This window comes from Propithecus coquereli, unplaced genomic scaffold (assembly GCF_000956105.1).
Source record: "Propithecus coquereli isolate 6110/MARCELLA unplaced genomic scaffold, Pcoq_1.0 Scaffold120, whole genome shotgun sequence".
Classification (NCBI taxonomy): domain Eukaryota; kingdom Metazoa; phylum Chordata; class Mammalia; order Primates; family Indriidae; genus Propithecus; species Propithecus coquereli.
Window position 1 is genome coordinate 4,376,219 of NW_012136081.1, and position 20,771 is coordinate 4,396,989.

At 53.5% G+C, this 20,771-nt stretch overlaps 1 protein-coding gene across 1 annotated transcript; it reads left to right on the forward strand.

The window, feature by feature from the left end:
• The first annotated feature begins 10,533 nt into the window (after positions 1-10,533).
• FGF19 (fibroblast growth factor 19) lies at positions 10,534-14,464 on the forward strand. Its single transcript, XM_012665414.1, has 3 exons — positions 10,534-10,882; positions 11,144-11,247; positions 14,150-14,464. Exons 1-3 carry the CDS (start codon positions 10,642-10,644, stop codon positions 14,462-14,464), a joined length of 660 nt encoding a protein of 219 aa, XP_012520868.1. The 5' UTR covers positions 10,534-10,641.
• Positions 14,465-20,771: the final 6,307 nt, after the last annotated feature.

Below are 20,771 nucleotides of genomic sequence, written 5' to 3' on the forward strand. Positions count from 1 at the left end.
GGAGTGTGAGGTTGCTGTGAGCTAGGATGATGCCACGGCACTCACTCACTCTAGCCTGGGCAACAAAGTGAGACTCTGTCTCAAAAAAAAGAACCCACCTGCCAACATTTCTGTTTCCAGCTTCCAGAACCGTGGGGTCGCCAATTTCTGTTGTCTGAGGCACCCGGTCTGCAGTCAGGTGTCAAGGCAGCCCCGGAGCCAATGCAGAGCCCAGCGTCTGTCTTCCAATCCCGACCCTGCTGCCAAGGAGTCGCATGGCCTTGGGTGGGAAAAGCTGCCCCTCGTGGGCTGGCGTGAGGGCTGGAGGCGGCCCACTCAGTGAAGCCTGGGATGTAGCAGGTGCCCAGTGAATGGCCCCTGCTGTCCTCGCAGACGCTGACCGTGATCAGAGCCAGAGAGAGCTGAAAGCCAGTGCCACGTTGCCACCACTCAGGAAAGTCCTGTGGCGGATGCCTGGTGGCAGGGTGGTCTCTGGGGGCCCTTCAGGGCTGCATGAGCTGGCTTTGCCGCTGCCACCACCCACGGGATGCCCAGCTCAGCAGGGGAGGGGCCCAAGTGGCAGAGGAAGCAGAGTCAGCCAAGTCTCACCAGGGATGTCACATAAACACTCTCAGGGTCACTGGTCCCAAGTTCAAGAGGAGCAGAGACTATGACTCCAACTGTCTTGTGCAGAAGCTTCTAGAAGAAACCCTTAAAACAAACAGAAATCCTGGGAATCAGACACTGACGCTGACAGTCGAAGAGGAAGCGCTGCCCGCACGGCCCAGGTTTTCCGCACGGGTGAGGTGGCCCCATTGGTGACTGGCTGTCCTGCCAGCCTGTCAGCGAGGGACCCCATCCCGCCACCAACTGACGACTACAGGGAATAGGCCAGTCGGGCTGGCCGAACCACTACCGCGTGAGGGGTGAACAGAATCCGTGTTATTTCCTTCCTGGCTATGGGACAGCAGGGGAGAGGCCCCTGGCTGCTTCCGGGGTCACGTGCTTGAATCCCTGTCGGAAGACCCCAGGCACCCACTGGGCGCTGACCCTGTGTGCTGTGCAGGGGAGGCAGGAAGGAGAAGCACCGGGGATGAGGCGGGAGGGGCAGGAGAGAGGCGGGAGCTCCCCTCCCCGCTCTCTGGCCTGGGCTGTCCTCTCCTCAGTCCTCCCATGCGTAGCCAGGGCTGCAGCGAGTCCTGCACACAGCCTGGGTGCGGCACTTGCTCTCTCTGTCTACAAGACAGTGTGCAACAGGGAGCCAGGCCGGGTGGAAGAGGGGGCAAGCGCTGGGCAGGGTCGCCCTGGGGGAGGGCAGAGCACGGCCTGCGCCGGAGTGGACTGGCGGGTCAGGTCCAGAGCAGCCCTGATGGGGCCCTGGGAAGAGGCCCCTGCCCCCCCAGACTAACACAGCCCCATGTCCCAGCCCCTTTGCCCTGGCCCCATCCGGCCACTCCTGGAGGCCCCTCATCCTCAGGCCACCCTCTGCAGCTGCACACCATCCCATTTCCTGGGTGGGGACCCGGCTGGAGGGCACAGAGAGGGAGCCTTCAGCAGGGATTCTCCATCCCCCTCGATCTGTGGTATGTGTGCCTGAAACCCAGCAGGAACTGAGCCTGGATCATCTGTTTAAATGCCTCAAAATGGAATACCCCTGGTTTCCCCAACCTGTCTGAAAGGAGGGGCTAGAAGGCCGCTGCGGACCCCACTTTCTTCTGCTCCCTCCTGCCTTCCTCCTCCCCCCATTCTCTCCTGCATTCAGGGGAGATTTACCACCCCCTGCCAAGCCGGGGCTATGCTGGACATGGTAATGACACACATACACACACACGCGCGTGCACCTCTCTCGAGCTTGCAGACACTGGGCAGAGGCGCACTGTGGGGAAATAATCACATACATCATCATTTCATGACAACTATAGCAAGTACGACCATAGTGAGTGCCACAAAGTCAAGGGTTCTTTCTGAGCCTTTCTGAGCTATGTGTACTTGTCAGCAAAATGGAGATCGAGCCCCCAGAGCTGTCGCTGCAAGAACTATCAATGACACATGCACGCACACATGCATGCACACGCATCCCACACACGAGAACACACGTGTGTTTTATTCACTCACACACAAATGCACACGTGCACTGATACAAATGTACACACAAGCACACATACTCACATGCACACATAAGCACATGCGCACACATATGTACGCACAGTCTGGCCCCGAGCAGAGCCTCAGCTACATGGTGCCCCTCGTCAGCAATAAGACGGTGCAAAGCGCTCTGCAACGCTGGAGGGGGGTTCGCCTTCTCAAGGCCTCTGTCCCTAACAGGACTGTTCTCTGGGGCTTCGGCACGGGTTTGCTTCTCAGCTTTGTACGCAAGATCGACCACTTCCAACAGGATGCTGTTCCCTCCATACAGAACAAGACCCAACAACCAAGTTTATAAAAATGTCCTGTTTAAGAAAAACAAAGCATTACTTCTGACCCAAAAGGAAGCTACCCACTGAGAAAAGACTGAGTCACCACTCCTTGTACGAAATAGGACGGGGAAAAGGGAATGCTCCTGAGGGAGTGACAAGAGTTTGGGGTCAGTCCCCAGGGACTGGCTGCCTTGGAAAATGTGTTCCCTGCCTTTGCTATTGGGATGCAACGAGACTCCTGATTATCTAGGAGACGCGCCCCAGGAGACCCAGAGTAGCCCGGCTGTTTCCCTCCAAATCTGCTCAGTGCTGCCGGGGTCAGCGCAGCCTCTGAGCCTTGGTTCCTGCTCCGGGGGCTGCCTTGAGGACCCCACAGTAACGTGTGCCCAGGCTGTGCACGCTCCGTGGCCTGCAAACTCCGTGGCCTGCAAACTCCTGCACGACGCAGACACCGCTGCACACGCAGACACCCCTGGAACCAGTCTGTGACAAATCTGTAGGTTGGCTTTTTCCCCTCAGCTTTTTTATTTTGAAAAATTTCAAACTTATGGAGATGTTTTGAGAACAGTAAGAGGAACACCGACATTCACCCACATTTTGCCACATTCCATTCACATTCTCTCATCACACACACACACACACACACCCGATTTCCTGAACCGCTCGGAGGCCGGTTGCAGATATGACACGTTTTTCTCTAAATACTTCGGTGTGTGTCTCCTAAGTAGAAGGACATTCCCTACGGAACCCCGACACAAGGTCAGACCCAGGAAGTTCAGCAGTTCACGCACAGACCCCCCAGGTTCCGGGAATGCCCCTCATAACCGTTTCTTCTCTTTTTCATGATTTGCTTTTACTGAAGTGAAACTGACATAATGTAAAATTAACCACTTTAAAGCGCACAATTCACTGTGACATCTAGAACATTCCCAGCCACCGCCCTTGTCAAGGCTCCAAACATTTTCATCACCCCAAGAGAAAGCCCTTCTCTCGCTGAGCAGTCGCTCCCCACCCGCCAACCTGCCTGGGCAGGCGTTTGTAATAAGGACACTTCCGAGTGTGGGGTCCTCCTTTTGAAAAGACTTTATTGCAAATTAAATGTGGAACTGGACCGTGCGTGTTTATTTGGGGCAGAGAAGGGGGTGCTGTTTTAGAGAACTTCTAGGCCCTTCCCTGCTGCCCACTGGCTGGCATCTTTGGGCAAATCTCTCTTTCCCCTCTGATTTTTATTTCACTTATGTGAGGATAAGAGGCTTCCAGGAAATCTTGAAGATTCTCTCTGACCCAGAATTCTGAGTCCATCATTTCAAATGAACTGGAAGAGCGTGGTCCATCTCACACGAGCGTCACCTCCGGGAGTATCTGCGCTGCCCAAGGGTCTCTACCCAGGCCTGGGGAAAGCACTGTCCTGGAGCCCCTGGTGCCCAGGTGACCGCAGGCATCCTCCCCCCTTCCCAGAACCTGCTCTCAGTCCCTTACCATCGCTGGATCTCTGCAGCCAGCCGGGCTTTGTGCCTTGGCCTCTCTTCTGTAAGACGGGACGACAGCTTGCTCGTATTGCCGCTGCAGGGTAACCGCAGGCCACGCGCCAGAGGTGACGCCGCGCTGCACAGGAGCCGGGGCCGACGGACTGGATGTGACTCAGAGCGAACACCTTTCCTGCCCCCAGGGCTGGCAGGTTACTTTCTCTCCTACCGCTGGGATGTACAGAGTCACGGTGAAAATTCGAGTGGGTGACTTGGTGTCTGGAAGTGCCCCCCTGAAATGAGACTGTGTGCAGGGGACAGTTCCCGGGCAAGGGTGTCCTGGACTTTGAAGAAAGTTCTTGTTAATGCAACCCCTGTTGACCCAAAGCAGCCTTCAACAGACATACACATCAGCCCGGGCAGGGCCTCCCCCCTACACCACCGGCTGCCCCCACACACCCCCTGCCCGGTTAGAAGTCCAGCCGCCGGGGTCCCACAGGGCTGAAAGAGGGTCTGAATTACTCAGTGCCATGCCTGACCCATAGGAAGGGCTTGGGAAGGATGTGAAGATGGGACAAAGGACCAAGAAGGACCATTCGGCAATGGAAGCCAAGAAAGGGTGGCAGGAGGGAGAGAAGGACGGACAAGGAACCGACGGACAAGCAACCAGTCGTGAATTAATGGCAACGTTAACAACCTGGTTCTTTTCAATGATTCACCAGTATTTCTCAACCACTAACGGGGTCAGGCTCTGTGCAGGGCACGGGGGACACAGCTGTAAACTGTACGCACACAGCCCCAGCTCCCCGGGCCTCGTTGGAGGAGGAGACACGGCAGGGAAATCTCCACCCCAAGAAATGAGCGGCAGGGACAGCAGAGCCGCACAGACGAAGCTGAGGGCTGCACCAAGAAGGGGCCTCTCTGGCTGTCCCGCTGGGGTCTCCAGTGAGCACTCTGGGGAGCACGTGGGCAGGTCGTGGGGCTGGGGAATCAGAAGTCGGGGTCCTGACTCTCACTGAGGCTCTGAACTTGGGCAGGCCTCTTCATTTCCCAAAAGAGAGGCCCGTTTGGGTTTTGCTTTTTCTAAAAATAGAGTGTGATGATTAAACAGCTTTGTGACTCGAATTCAGCCAGAACTAGGTTCAAATCCCAACTCTGCTGTTGATTAGCTTTGTGACTCTGGCTAAGGTGCCGTTTCAGAGCCTCACTTTCCCCATCTTGAAAATGGGCGCTGTGAAGATAAATGCGACGACGTATGTACATGGCCTCGCACACTTCTAGGCACCGTCCCGGGGCTCAGTGAGTGCCAGCCGTCACCACTGTCGTCATCCTTACCAGCATGTTTCAAACACTCGGCACACTGTGCTGCACGAGCCTGTCTCGGGGTTTCCTAACAGCCTCTGACAGAAGAAACAGAAAATGCATCGTGGGAAGGTGGCTATTGTCTTGGAGAGAAAAGAATCATCGCTTTGTGCATGAAGCTTGAAGAACAGTCAACCTGCGGAGCCTTGGGCCTCTTCTACCTCCACAGAAGCCGACAGAGGTCTGGGCTTCCAGCAATTTCCCACCCTCAATATTTTAACTTTATGAATTTTCATGAAGTCGCTGTGAGCGCTGTTTATGTTTTCTCATTAAGCTACTTTTTGTTTTCTTTAAACAGGTGACATTTAAAGTGTGGCTGCATCCTTACACAAGACAGCTACACTGACCAGGCAGCACATTTTCTCTTGGAACCCGTTTCTGCTGTGATGAGGGAGAGCAGAGGGAAAAGAGAATTCCCATAGCAGAAACCAGCTTTGCAGCCACGTCCATCCTTCAGCTCCTGTCATCACGACCGGGCCCTACCCGGCTGGGGGAGCTTAGCCAGCGGCAGGGCTCAGGCCCGGACAGTCCTGAACCGGCAGCAAAAGAGGGTTCCAATCCCAGCTCCTACAGCACGTGGGGGCCTGCTGGTGGCTGTTGCTCCAACACAAGTCTCAGAGGCGCAGGTGTCCGGAGGAAGCCGTGCTGCCCTCAGCAGCTTCCTGAACTCCAGGACCAAGCTGCCACATCCCGCCCTGCTACAGATTTACACAGGGCGGGGACTACCAGGGAAGAGAGACCTTGGGGCTCAGCAATTCCCCTCCCAAGATGTACGAGATGTGTCTCCGGGGATGTCTTTGCCTGCATGGTCTGGGAGGGAAAATTGGACACACTCTAAATGTCCAGCAGTAGGGGACAGATTGGACCCTCCAGGGCACCTCGCCCAGATCTGCTGGCATCAAAGGATGTTGTAGAAGGAGCTTTAATCCCAAGGGAAGTGTTTACAACTAAATTGGATGGAAAGGAGGTTACAATTCAAATGCTGTTTGTTTGTTTTTTAAAAGACACCTACATATTTTTAAAAAGTCTGAGGAAGAAATTCACCCAAATATAAACAGTGGTTCATAATGCGGGAATGATAGTCTAGGTTTTAAAACTGTATTTATTGCATCTTTTGGGATGTCCCAAATTTTCAACCATGAACAAGTACTACTTTTTGCAATGAAAATGTTTAACTTTATGGAGGTATAATTTAAAATAAAGCACACCCCATATAGAGTTTCATTTTTACACATGAAAAAATTCTAGAGATGAGTAGCGGTGATAGCTTTAACACAGCATTATGAATGCATTCATCTTACTGAACAGTACACCTAAAAATGGTTAAGATGATAAATTTTATGTTGTGTGTATTTTAACACAATAAAAAGTTTGGAAAAATATCAACAGTATCTATATTAACACATTTATAAGACTCAGACACAATTTACTCTAACTGTAAAACTTAACAGAAATTACCTTGAAACAAAAAAATGCACCCTAATTTTAAGGGCACAATTTTATGAGTTTTGACAAGTGTCATTGCCTGTTTATGCATCACCACAATCAAGATACAGAACATGTTCGTCTTCCATTTACCTTTTTCCAGTTGTTCTCAACCCCAGCAGATCACTGATCAGTTTTTGATTCGTTTTTTTCTAGAGTTGCCATTACATTTTAAAATAAATAATATTTATTTTAAAATAAATAATGGCAAACATAGCCAGAGAGTAGCATTTACATAAATAACAATAGCTACCCCTTCTATTGTACACCTACGTGTGCTAGGCAGTCTCTATACAAATACTGGTATCTTTTCTAATGCTCCTATGACCCTCGGAGAATTAGGTATTCCTCTTGCTGCTTGACAAATGAGAAAACGGACGCTCAAAGAGGTCTTCCTTTTTCTATGCTGCCTCTGCCCCTACCAATTTCCGAACTATCTGGGTGGCCTCTTTTTGAAATAATGATCCATATAGGTGAAAAATTGGGTTTTGCTGAATCAGAAATTATTATTATTTTAAATTCCCCCTCTTGGGGGAAATAATGCGTATTCTAGCAAGTTCCAGCAAAAATATTGGGCTGAGATTCAGGAGTCACTGGGTCCCAGCCCCAGATTGGGCCAGAGCCAGCTGCGCGGACTTGGCCTCCTCCTCCGTGTTCACAGCCCCTTCTACGCCGAGCTCTACCGCAGTCCTTATTTTCTGATGAAGATTTTTACGAACACCCAGATGTTTCTCCAACTGCAAAATAATTTTCAGTCCCGAGGTGGGGACAGGGGGTTTGCGAGGGCCCCTGGGGGAGTGCTTAAGTACTTAAGAATGTATATTTGACAATGTAATGTAAATTTACAATTGTAAAATAAAAGAAAAACTATAATTTTCATAACGCGAAAACTGGAAGTGACGCTGAACACGATTTTCTTAGTCGTTGGGACGCAGGTTTAGAGAAGATGAAAATAGCTCATTTGCCACAGTCAGAAAGGAGCAACCTCCACACCCTCAGGTGGAAGGACAGAGACCCCAGAAAAAGGATTTACGCTTCAACAAGGCAGTTTAAAGAAAACTCAGCTGACATCGAATGCGGAGCAAAGCCACCAGTCAAGCCCTTCTGGCCATCTGGGCCCGAGACCCCTGGGTCCCTGCTTGGGCTGACAGCAGCAGGTGCTGCGGACGCCACTCACCTTTGCTCACGCTACTCAGTGAATGCAATCTCACTGGGGCGATTCGGCTGGCTCAGCCACCTGGAGCAAATCAAATGCAACCTGAGAAATCAAAGTCAGCCCAAGGCAGTACATCCCTGGCTTCAGGGGTCCAGGTGTGCACCGAGGCTTGGCAGGAGGACCTGGCTCCAAGGGAGCCACGCCGCTGGCTGCAGCGCCCTCTGCTGCCCAGCGCTGCCCTCCTGGCTTCTTCCAGCCACACACACCAGGGGGTACCTACAAACACCCAGGCTTGAGCATCAGCCCACCTGGGCACAGATGCTCCCCGGCTGGCTGTCCATCTCTGTGAGCCTCCCACTCCTCACACGCAGCAGCATCAATCACCTGAACTCCCAGAGCATTGCTGTGACTACGAGATGCCTGCCGGTACCTAGCTGACCCTCAGGACTGGCTGTCATTATCTTATGAACTACATCCCTGGCTCTTTGTGTCCACGCTTCCATGTGACCCTCGGACAATCCTGAGAGCAAATTGGGGAGGCAACCGATCCAGCAGTTTATGACCTGCCCAGGGAGTGGCCAGGTGCTGGTGCATCCCCTGGAGGGTCTGACCCGGAGCCCGTTCCCCCAGACCGGACCAGACTGCCTCCTGAGACGCAACACAGCCTGGACCTACAGGCCCAACTGTCTGGGTTCAGATTCCAGCTTCACCACTCACAGGTTGGCGGCCTTGCCTCACTCCGCCACTTCTCTGGGGCACCGTTTCCCAGCTGTTTGGGCGGGGGGGGGGGTTCTTGAGGAGATTTTCGCTCACCACACCCATAAAGTGCCTACCACCGTGTGCGCCCTGGGGCACAGGAAGCCCTCCAGGCAGGGCAGCCTCCACCTTTATCGTTTCCCTGAGCTCCCGGATCTCACGGGTCACCCTCCTTCCCGCAGGTCCCAAGAAGGAATAGCAGAGGGCTGGGAGTGGAACCGGAGACCGCCATCTCCCCCCTCCACCGGTCCGATTCGGGTCATGTCCCCCGATGCGGCGGCTGCCATCCTCCGCAAGCCCCCACATTTATCAAGCATTTATCAGGATCTTTAAAACGAAAGCTGCAGGGGAGGGTAATTAAGTTTAATAGGAGCCGCCGTCGATTTAAAGCCACCGGGGGGAAGTAATTAGATTTAACAGAAGCCACGGCTTTCTGAACCAAGACACACAGCGTGGGGGACCCTGGTCTAGAAAGCCTTCGGGATGATGTCTTTTTGTAAAGACTTTCCTGGTGACATTTTCTGCGCGCTCCGTCATTAACGCCAGTCACTGACTGAGGCATGAATGTGGCCTTTACTCATTGAAATTCATTAGGCCTGGCATTTCTCTGCGGCGTCTCCGCCGCTTGCCCTCCCCGTCACCATGCGCTGGGCCAGCGCTGCTCTTCCAAAAACGCGACTCCTGCAGCCCCACGCCCAGGAGCCGGGGGGTTGGAGCACTAATGAGAAAGAATCAGGGTTAAGCCAAAGTCCCCTAGGCGGACCCCTTCGTCCCCGCCAGGGGATTCTCTAGATGTCGTTTTCTTTATTCGCAGGAGCCACTTCTCCGTTTTTCCACTTGGCGCCAGGACCGCAAGTCACTGCTCCTCGCGCCCTGCGCACCCGGTAGGGCGCTCGCGGCCTCCCCGGCCCTCCGCGCTCAGGCCCCCAGGACCGCGCCGCCGACACAGGCGCCTCGCACAGTCCTGCCTCCCCGCGCCCCCGCCTCCAATCCCACAGCTTGCCAGCCCGGCCCACCCGAAAATCACCTTCCCGAGGACCACCCTTCAGGTCGCACCTCCGGGCACCGCCGCGGGCCCGGGGAGAGCGCAGAGCACTCGCGGCGCGGCCTGGGAGCGCCACCTGGCGCCCGCCCCGCTGCAGACGCGCCCATTGTTCCTCACCGGCGGAGATCGCGCCCGGCCCCCCGTCGGGGGCAATTTGCACGGATAAAAGGGGCCGGGGGCGGGAACGCAAGAAGATTAAGCCGGGAGGACCTGAAAAGGTCCGAACTGCAGGGGGAAATTCTAATGGACGGCTTTGACGTCTGGAGATTTGCTGGGTTGGGAATGTCGGGGGAGGGGGCGCGTGTGGTCTTTTAAGTGGAAGGGCCCCAAAGCCGAGGCGAGGGATGAAGGAGGCAAAACTCAGTGCCCCCCAAGCTCTGGTCCTGGGGTTCCTGATCCCTGCCCTGGTAGTGCCCCACGCCAAGCGCATCCCCCGGGGAGCCTGTGGTCTCGCACAGGGGCTCTCGTTGTCTACTATTTTGGTTTACAAAATCTAACTCGCCCAGCCAAAAACTACCGGGCCGCTGCACCGCGCAGAGGAGTTCCCCAAAACCCTGCCGCAAAGCGGGGCCTCCTCCTCCCCCAGATCCGAACGGCCTGGGCGGGGTCACCCGGGCAGGGACGAGGATCTACCGCCCTCCAGCCGGGGCCGGGGAAGGGGGCTGGGGCCGGAGGCGGGGTGTGAGTGGGTGTGTGCGGGGGGCGGAGGCTTGATGCAATCCTGATAAGAAATGCTCGGGTGTCCCGGGCACCTACCCGCGGGTCCAGTAAGGCGCTTTATAAAGCTGCTGGCCGGGAGCCGCCGCGCCGTCGGAGCAGGAGCGCTGCGCGCCCGAGGTGCCCGGACTGCACTGCTAGCTCGAGGCCCACGGCCACCCCAATTCAGCACACACAGCCCCGCAGCGCATCCCAGTCGCCGCCCAGCCTCCAGCAACCCTGCCGCCGGAGCCGCGCCGAGAGCCCCACGGAGCTGCCATGCTGAGCGGGCTAAGCAGTTGTGTGGTGGCCCGCGCCCTGGTCCTGGCCGGCCTCTGGTTGACCGCGGCCGGGCGCCCGCTGGCCTTCTCGGACGCGGGCCCGCACGTGCACTACGGCTGGGGCGAGCCCATACGCCTGAGGCACCTGTACACCGCCGGCCCCCACGGCCTCTCCAGCTGCTTCCTGCGCATCCGCGCCGACGGCTCCGTGGACTGCGCACGGGGCCAGAGCGCACATAGTGAGTGCCAGCCGGGCCCCCCACCAGCCTGGTCGCCCGCGCCCACCTCTGCGTCCCTCCTTCCTTTGCCCTCCCTCGGCTCCCGCAGACCCCTCAACTCCCGGGAACCCTAGGTTTTGGCACCGTGGCGTTACAATCCCTGTCTTGGCCCCCAGATAGCGCGGGAAGCTAGGGAGGGGCACAGGCGCGTGGACCGACCACATCCACGTGTTGCGGGCCCTGCAGGGCCGGGATGCAGCTTCTTGCTTCCCTTGCGCCCAGGTTTGTTGGAGATCAGGGCAGTCGCTCTTCGGACCGTGGCCATCAAGGGCGTGCACAGCGTACGGTACCTCTGCATGGGCGCCGACGGCAGGATGCAGGGACTGGTAAGTGTCCTCACGGGGCGGGATGCCCCGGGGCGCAGGACCTACGCTTGTCCCCAGGCGGGGGCTTCTAGGGGAGAAGGGCGAGCTGGATCGAATCCAGGGTTTCCTCGCCTCCTCCGCCCGGGGCCCGGAACTTCGAGGGACAGATTGCCAGGACCGATTAAGATAATGTCCGACTATTTCCTACGGAAATTTATGGTCCGTGCCAGTTGCTGGGGAATGGTGAGAGCCGCCTTTGCATTTCCAGTTGAGCCAAGGACCGACCCAGCCGGGCGAGGAAACCCATTATTTGAGTCCCTTTGATATTAAACAGGAAAACCCACCTCGGGCCTTTTCAGCCTCGGCCTGCGCGTGTGTGGTCCTCCCCTCCGTTTCCCTCCCTCAAGGATAAGAAAAAAAGAAAGAAAAAGAAAAAAAAGAGGGCATATCCGTAACTTCTATCTTTTTCTTAAAAAAAATCGATTATCAAATAAGTCAGAAAAGAGAACAGCGCATTTGGGATTGGGGAGATTTTTAAAAAATTAATTTCTATCTGCCAGGGAATGGTGTGGTTTAAGATGCAGATGCGTTGGGATTATGTTCCAGCGGCGTGCTTTTCCTCCTGCTGGGCTCACCTGCCCTGGAGACGCTTTTTGTTGGGGGTGCTGGGGGCGGGCTGAGCAGGCCCAGGTAACCACCGCAGTGTCGGGCCGGAAGTGTGCGAGTGCTGGGGCTCTTGTCGCCGGGAACAAAGGCTGGGCGTTCAAAGGACCAGCCTCCGCCCCTCCCGCGCCCTGCGCGCAGCGGAGGCTGTGTGAGGTCCCGGCGGGGCCTCCCACGCAGCCGGGGGATCCAATGGAGCAGCAGCGGCCTGCCCGGTGCCCCCACCCCGGAGAAGATGCAGAGGCGGGGCCTCCCCCGGCCCAACTGGCCCCTTTGTGAACCGCGGGACAAAGAATTTTAGAGTCTCAAAATTGTTTTGTGCCTCTGAGGTCCACATATTCCGTTTACTTAGAGTACCGGTGTCCAAGTCTTGTGGCTTGTGGCCGAGTTCTGCCTGAAAGGGTGGCAGACAGGAGGTGGTCGGGACGCTGAAAGCTGACACCCAAAGCTGCTTCCAAACCACCCTTGCGACTTTTGTTATTTTGACATTTACTTAAGACTGGAGGTGGGGGAGGACTAACAGCGGGAGGCCGGCGGGGACATTGGGTCCAACCCACCGTCTGCCCAAATCCACACTGAGGGTATGTGGGGGGTGTCACCTAAAATCCTTTGTGCCTCTTGGTCCCCTGCGCACAGCCTAGCACAAATGGAGGATTTTTTGTTTCCTTTTTTCTTTTTTTAATCGAAATTCCGCATTGTTCTAGAAACTCGAAATTATTTCATTTTCTGTTTGGAGAATGAGTAATACTAATTTCTTCCGAAGAACGAGCGAGTAGATACAAGTCTCTCAAGCCGTCAGGTTTTACGTCCCTTATTTGTTTATCTATCAATTTGCAGTTTTTGGAAATTCAGGCGAAATGCCGGCCGCCGGCGCTCGGCCCCAGCCTGCGGGCTCGGCGGGAGCTGTGGGTTGCCGCAATTACTCTTATCGCGGCTTATCAGACTTCGCTCACCCACCTGCAGTTCAGTGACCTTTGTAGACTTGTGCAGAAATCAGGCTGAGTTCATTCTGCAGCTGTTTACGGCCCAGCCCTCGCGGTCCTTGCCTTAGTATGTCCTGTGTCTCCAAGGGGTAATGACACTTACTGGCCTGGGGCAGCGTTTGCCCACTGGCACCTCTCTACCCTGTGGACTATGTATGTTCTAAGACCGGCGACTGGGACCAGGGACCAGCTTCCCTGAGCACACACTTCCGGCCCCCCGCTGGGTGCAGGCGCGGTCCTGGCGTGGGGGAGGGGCTGCCGAGCCTGCTGCTGGGAGGCTCTTGGTAGGGGCTGATGTTTCCTCCAGCTGCATCTGGCAAAAAACCCCTAGAATTATAAAGGCTCACAGCTCCTTCTGAGCCAGATGGGGAGTACATGCTTCAGTCTGGGCCCCCATCGGATTACATGTAATTCTTAATGAAAAGACTGACCCTAAAATGATAACGTGGTTCATCAGTGTTTCCCAAAGTGCCAGTGGAATACAGTGAACTTTTTTTAATGTCGGTAGCTATAAATCTAATGTAAAGGGTGAGAGAAACACATGTATGTCGCCTATGATTCTTATGGATATTATTAGTTAGGACAAGATTGGGTTTAAAAAGTGAGGTGATTTAGTGGAAAATATTAAGGATCTATATAAAGCGTATATATAGTATTAGGTATATACATGAAATATACATGTATGAAATATATACCTGAAGTATACATGTGTGTATATATACAAATTGTAAAGTATTTATAAAGGTATATAACATTTTATATATTATTATAATGTGTATATAGTATATACTTACATTTAAAGTACATTATATATTACATCTACTTATATAACATATAAATGTATATATGCTTATATAAAGTGTATATCTAAGGAAGTATATAAAAGCACACCCATACTCTACCAAAAATAGAAAGAAATTAATTGGACAGCTAAAAATATATATATAAAAAAAATTAGCCGGGCATGGTGGTGCATCCCTGTAGTCCCAGCTACTTGGGAGGCTGAGGCAGGAGGATTGCTTGAGCCCAGGAGTGTGAGGTTGCTGTGAGCTAGGCTGACGCCACGGCACTCACTCTAGCCCGGGCAACAAAGTGAGACTCTGTCTCAAAAAAAAAAAGCACGCCCATAATACTCATGGAAGACCACTGATGGTGGCCACCAGGGACAGCATGTAACAGACGCCCGGGCATGCGCCTGCTTTTCCTCCACCGCTGATAGTGTCAGAGCTGAGGTCCCCTACCCGCCAGTGCTCACGAGCTGCCTGTCTCCTCTGCAGCCTCAGTACTCGGAGGAAGACTGTGCCTTCGAGGAGGAGATCCGCCCGGATGGCTACAACGTGTACCGGTCTGAGAAGCACCACCTGCCCGTGTCTCTGAGCAGCGCCAGACAGAGGCAGCTGTACAAGGGCAGGGGCTTCCTGCCACTGTCTCACTTCCTGCCCATGCTGCCTGTGACCCCAGCAGAGACCGGGGACCTCAGGGACCACTTGGAATCCGACATGTTTGCTTCGCCCCTGGAGACTGACAGCATGGACCCGTTTGGGATGGCCACCAGACTCGGGGTGGTGAAGAGTCCCAGCTTTCAGAAATGACTGAGGCTCTGGCTGTGCTTCTTCAGGAACAGTCCTGAGTCCGTGTTCTGGTTAGCTTTAGGAAGAAACACTTAGAAGTTTGTACATATTCAGAGTTTTACAATGGCTGTGCCAGTTTCTAGCAGATAGACTTGTATGATCATAAAATGTAAGCCCTCCACCTGCCCAGCTGTTACCCAAGCCCCCTATCCTGCTCCCTCAAGGTTGAGATTGCTGGACAAGTTGCTGTGCTACCCTGGTTCTGCTTGAATACTTCCACCGATGGGGAACTTGCTCCCTTTGGAAAAATTCTTTTGTCAAGCTGAAATTCTCTATAATTTTTTCTCATCATTTCCAGCAGGGACAGCCAGGAGACAAGCAGGCCTTTTCAATCCTGTACAGGTGATCAGCTCTGTGAAACAGCAGGTAAATGTGAGCCCATGTGAGATTGATCTAGATCTCAACTCCAAGGACTGTCCAAGGACCCCTCCAGGCCAGAACTGACCGGGAGCAGGCACAGCCACCAGGCTTCAGGAGCAGGGGAAGCCCAGAGCCACCTCCAGCTCCAGGAAATCTTGAGAACTCCCCCTGAGGCTGATTCTGGGATGGATAATCTCCCGAGGCAGATAAGTCGGTTCACCTACTTTCCTTCCTCTTCTTGAGGACCAGCACTCTGCACACAGCTGATGCTTGCCGGGGTCAGGGCTGGTTCCTCTAAGGGGGATGGCGGAGCTACCAACACCACCCCCAACTCAGAGGGACAGCCAATGGCCAATTCCAGCAGCTCATCCTGGCCCCCCAGTCACTCTGGGGAGTCCAGGGCATCAGATCTGCCCAGGTCATATGGATGTCACCTGCCCATCACAGGCCTACACCCATTCCTAATTCTCCCACACCTCCCCTTGGCCTGTGGATACTGACCTGAGAACTGATCGCTGTCCTGTGGGTCACCTGCCTCCATTTCCCCAGCCGACCTAGCCCTTTCTGCCCCTCCTCACCTGCCATCCTCTAGACTGGGGCTTCCTGGGCTCCCGCCCTGTGTCAGCCTGCACAGACCATTCACAAACCAAGAGAGGAAAGATCTGAAAGCCCCAACCGAGTCTTGCCTGTGACCTGGGGCAGCAGCAGGGGAGATTCCAAGCCCTTTCCCCAGCACTTAGTTCCAACACGATATTTATGAGTAATTTATTTTGATATGTACATCTCTTATTTTCTTACATTATTTATGCCCCCAGATTATATTTATGTATGTAAGTGAGGTTTGTTTTCTACATTAAAATGGAGTTTGTTTGTATCAAAAGTTGCATTCTGTTATCCAGTTGGAATGGGGGGCAGGGGGCAGGGGGGAGGGACAGCAACACTGCCCCAGGAGGAAACACTTTCTGCATGTTGGCCCTTGATGCCATAGCACCCTGGTCTTAATCTTTGCGACAGCCCTCAGCCCTCCCAGCTGAGACTTGGGCAGGTTAGTTAAACAGGGATTTTGGATAACCAGCTAGTGTCGGGACCTGGGTTGTCCCTGCTGCCCTGTCTTCATCCCTGGGAGCTTGGCTGCCTCATACCACCTCTGCTGGGAATCTCAGTGGTTGCGCAGCCTCTGCCGGGAGCGTTTCCAACTGCAGGGAACAGAAATGCCAACCCACAGTGCCCTAAACCAGAGTATCTCCCCCTCAGCACAGTTGACACTTGGAGCCACGGAACTCTTTACTGGGAGACAGGTGTTCCTGAGCATTGTTTGGCAGCCTCTACCCATTAGATGCCAGTAGCGACCCCCTAGTTTGACAACCAAAGGTATCTGCAGTTGTCCTGTGTCCTTTGGAGCAAGTCATCCCTGACAGAGAGCCACTGGCCCGACAAAGAGGGCTTCCTTTGTCCAGTAACAAATCCAGAGGGACTGATGTTTGCTCGTGGCCCGGAGACACCGGGCTGTGTTCTCTGTGATTCCCTTGGGGTCCCCATCATGCTGTGGCCTCAGCTGAACTATCCGCGCTAACACAGGGAGAGGGAATCATGTTGGTGCTGGCCTCGCCTCAGGAAAGCCAAAGCTTCCTTACAGCCTTCCAGAAAATTCCCGTTACATCCTATGAGCCTGGCGTGCATCACAGGGCCACCCCCTGCAGCAAGGCAGGCCGGGAAGGAAGTATAAAGCGGGTCACACTGCCACCCTGATCCCTGGGGGCTCTGTCCGCAAGGAAGAAGTGGCGATGATACCGGGCAGTGGGTCCACATCCTAAGTGCACATAAAAGTAGGTGCGGTTGGTACCCGAATGCACATCAACCTTCCTCATTCTAAGTCAGTGGCTGCCTGGAGGGCTAGAGGAGGGATGGGGGTTGGGTGGGCGTGGCTGCAAAGGGGCAGCAGAGAGATCTTTGTGGTGGTGGTCGGCTCTGCGTCTTGACTGCAGAGGCGGTTTCATCAAATCTACACGTGTGATAAAACAACAACTATGTGCAGGCATTCAACAGACATCGGCCACACTCTAGTTACAAAAGGCGTCACCATTGGGGGAAATGGGATGGAAGGACACAGCGCCTCTCAGTGCTCTCTTTGCAGCTTCCTGGGAATTTATCGTTATTTCAAAATAAAATGTTAAAAACAAAATAGGGCTGGCTTTAGCTCCGCGGTTCCTTCGACAGTATTCTAACAACCTCTTTGCGGAGGCAGAGCCATTCAAGACCCACTGGCACTCTCCATTATTTAAAAAAAAAAAAAAACAGAAAAGAAACAAAATAAACCCTGGTCTCTGACAACATAAAAACCACAAGCGTTTGCTCCTTAAGCTGTCCAGGTCAAAAAAGTGTCTTTGGCTATGCGTGAAGGTGGAGCGGGGGACCGCCCGGGGGCTCACCAGACCCCGACTCACGAGCTGTTCACTCCAGAGCAAATCATTACTTTACCGGAGCCTCCGCCTCCTCATCAGTCAAGTGGGACCCTAGTGGCCCCTCCCTCCCTGCCAGTGTTCCCGTGAGGATGGGGACAAGGAATGGAGCACGCAGCACAGGCCCGGCGCTCACTGGTGTCCAGTTAACGCACTAGTTCCGGGCGTCACGCCGGCAGCTGGCATGGTTACGACTGTTGCTCAAGTCCACGAAGGCCATTTCACGTGGAGCCCCCCCGACAAAGGGGTCCCCCACTCGTCATTCTCACTGACGGCATGCCCAGGACACCTAGAGTTGGCTCTTGGTCTGTTCCCTGCTGCCTCACTCTTTGAGGCCCCCCACGTGACCCGCTGATTTGAGGGCTGGGCTGGCAGGGCTGGGTGAGGCCCGTGGACACAGCATCTCTGCCTCTCGTTTACTGATGGGGGAGGGCAGGGCCAGAGGGCAGGCTCCGTCCAAAGTGGCACAGCCTGGAAGCGGCACAGTGCAAGGGTTGGGGGTGGTGGTGCTCAGGGCTCCTTAACTTGCTGTGTCACCTTGAGAAAGTCACATCACCTCTCTGAGCCTGCATCTTCCTGGAGACAATGAGATTAGCAATGTCTACCTTGCAGGATGGTTAGAAGAGCCCACTGAATTTATGTCCCCCAGGTGCCTGGCACAGAGCAGGCTGCCAGCCACAGCAGCCCTCACCGAGGATGGAACAGCCAGCCCTGAACTGTTATTTCCACTGGTTCTCAGATTTGGCTGCGCATCAGAATTATGGGAAAATTACGATGGCTGGTTCCTGCTCCTGAGGGTTCTGCTTGAATCGTAATGGGTGGGGCAGGCTCCTCTGTGGCTCTGATGTGCAGCCCAGGGTGAGAACTGCAGGGGACCAGTCCAAATTCCTTTGTGCTCTGAAGACAAACGCTTCGGGGAATAAGTGAAGGAAAAGAGCTAGCAGCACCTCCCTCTCTGGAGTCTCCTCCCTTCAGTACAGTTGACAATAATGAGTAAATGCACGACTTTGCAAACTGATTCATGCTAGAGTGTTGATGGTTGATGTTTTCTCTCGAGGCCACATTTTCACTTGACCGGGCAGCTGCAGAGCTGTGATAAGCAACAGTGGATGATGCAGGCATTCTGGCAGGAGACGGGGATGGGGAATATTGTTTTTTGATGCCACATCCTAGCACCCACTCCATCCTCACCCTTCCTCTGCTCCTTATAAGAAGGTGACCTTTCCCTCTTGCTGCATCTGCGTTCCCTGCATCACGGTTGCCAAATTTAGCAAAGAATACAACATGCGCAATTACATTTGAATCTCAGATAAACAATGCATTTTTTAGTGGAAGTATGTCCCATGCAATATTTGGAACTTCTTGGCTCACCTCACAGAAACAGCCGGCAGGTGCTGGCTCTGGGAACTCAGACAATGTCAGGCATCAGCTCTCCGTCTCCCTTCTCTTACCAACAGCTCCAGCAAGAGACCCAGAGTGGGTCTCATGAATCCTTCCTCTGTCCCTTGCTCATCCCAGCCAGGCTCAGGGTGCCCTGACGGGCCAGGCCTGTGCCACCTCCTGCAGCCCAAGGAGGAGTCGGCCCGGAAGGACTCTGGGACTGGGAGGGAGGAGGGATGGTTTCCTGCAGGAAAACCCAGGGGGACAGAGATGCCCTCTAAGCTCCCACGTTTGTCAATTCACCATCCTTCAGATGAGCTTCCCTCTTCGGGATCGGAAAATTCCGCTAGAAATGCTCCAAAAGACCAAAAAGGAGGCGTGGGTGTGGATGGGCCACCCCAGACCCAGGCATCGGTCATCCGGCTATGGAGGGTGGGAGACAGAACCGTTCCTGCTTCCCCGGACTCAGACTCCCCTTCCCACCGTCAAGGTGGCCAGACGGGAGCCTGATTAGGGGAGTGGGAAGTGGAGGTGCACCTTTTGCCACTGGAGGCAGAGAGACAGACAGACAGACAGACACAGAGAGAGTTTTCCTAGCAGACATTGTTCTGGGTATTACAGTACAGCTTTGCTGCACAGCAGCGTTCGGGTCCCTGACGGACCACATCCACGATGGCAGTTCCGTGAGGTTACAAGACCGCAGTCTTCCTGTACCTTTTCTACGTTTAGACGTGTTTAGATACACAATACTCGCCGTGTGCTACAATTCCGACGGTACTCGGTACAGTAACTTCTGTCCAGGTCTGTGGCTAGGAGCGGTAGGCTGTGCCACGCAGTGCGTAGCAGTGTCGTGGGCTGTGCCACCAGTGTGTGTAAGTGCACTCTGGGACACTGGCTCGACAAAATCGCCCAACGACGCACTCTCAGAACGTATCCCCGTCGTGGCGACACACCGCTGTATATACACGGAACTTATCACGGTCCGCTGGTATCAACACTTTAACGCCGAGGGAAACGCAGGAACCTCACTTTGACCGAGATGCCGTTCCCTCTCCACTTTTCAGTGGCAGTTGGGTTACGTCTTTGCTCTGAATACAGTGAGCACTACGGCAGACGTTACGGCTTTTTGTGTCGACCATCGCAGACGGTTTTAAAAACTCACGAGAAGGATAATCTAATATATTTACCTCTATTTTTTTATCCAGTTTGATGTTCCTCTTTCCTTTCTGAAGTCCAAAGCCTTCTTCTGTTATAATTTCTTTCTATTTAGAGAACTTCCTTCAGCCATTTTTTAATGGTAGGTTTGCCAGCAACAACAAATTCTCTTAGTTTTCCACCCTCAGAGAAGATCATAATTCCCCGTCATCCCTGATGTAGAATTTGCATTGACAGTTCCTTCTCTGCCCCCTCTTTTTTTCAGTACTTGAAAAATGTGCCACTTCCTCTGGTTTCCATGACTTCCAGTGAGAAAACACTGTCATTCGAATTGGTGTTCCCCGTAAGGAAAGTGTCATTTCTCTCTGACGGTTTTTAGGAGTCTGTCTTTAGTTTTCATAAGTTAAATTATGATGAGCCTTGGCATGCGTTTTTTTTTTTTTTTTCCTATTTGGAATTCATTCCGCTTCTTGAATCTGTAGGCTTATGTCTTTCACCAAATTTGGGAAGTGTTCAGCCTTTCTTCTCTGAATTATCTCAGTCCCATTCTTCTATCTTCTCCTTCGAGGGCTCTAATGATAGGAGCATTAGCTCTTTCAGTGCCATCACACAGGCCGCGGGACTGTTCCTTTCTTTCTCTCTGTTGTTCATATCATATAAATTCTGTCACTCTGTCACTGGGTCTACCCTCCGTCATCTCTCATATTGAGCCCATCCAGCAGGATATTTTTCGTTGTTTTTATTGTATTTTTCAGTTCTATATTTTCCATTTGGTTCTTTATTTTTATGACATCCATTTCTTTTCTGTGTTGAAGTCAAATAAAATAGAGAGACAAATCTCTGAACAAAGCGTTTTATTTGGGAAAACAGAACTGCAATTCAGGGCATACACGCAGACCAGGGTGGTCTTAGGG

Coding starts and splice junctions, on each gene's coding strand:
- FGF19 (XM_012665414.1), top strand. CDS start 10,642: ATGCTGAGCGGGCTAAGCAGTTGTGTGGTGGCCCGCGCCCTGGTCCTG. Junction 10,883..11,143: donor ACGGGGCCAGAGCGCACATA/GTGAGTGCCAGC, acceptor CCTTGCGCCCAG/GTTTGTTGGAGATCAGGGCA. Junction 11,248..14,149: donor ACGGCAGGATGCAGGGACTG/GTAAGTGTCCTC, acceptor TCTCCTCTGCAG/CCTCAGTACTCGGAGGAAGA.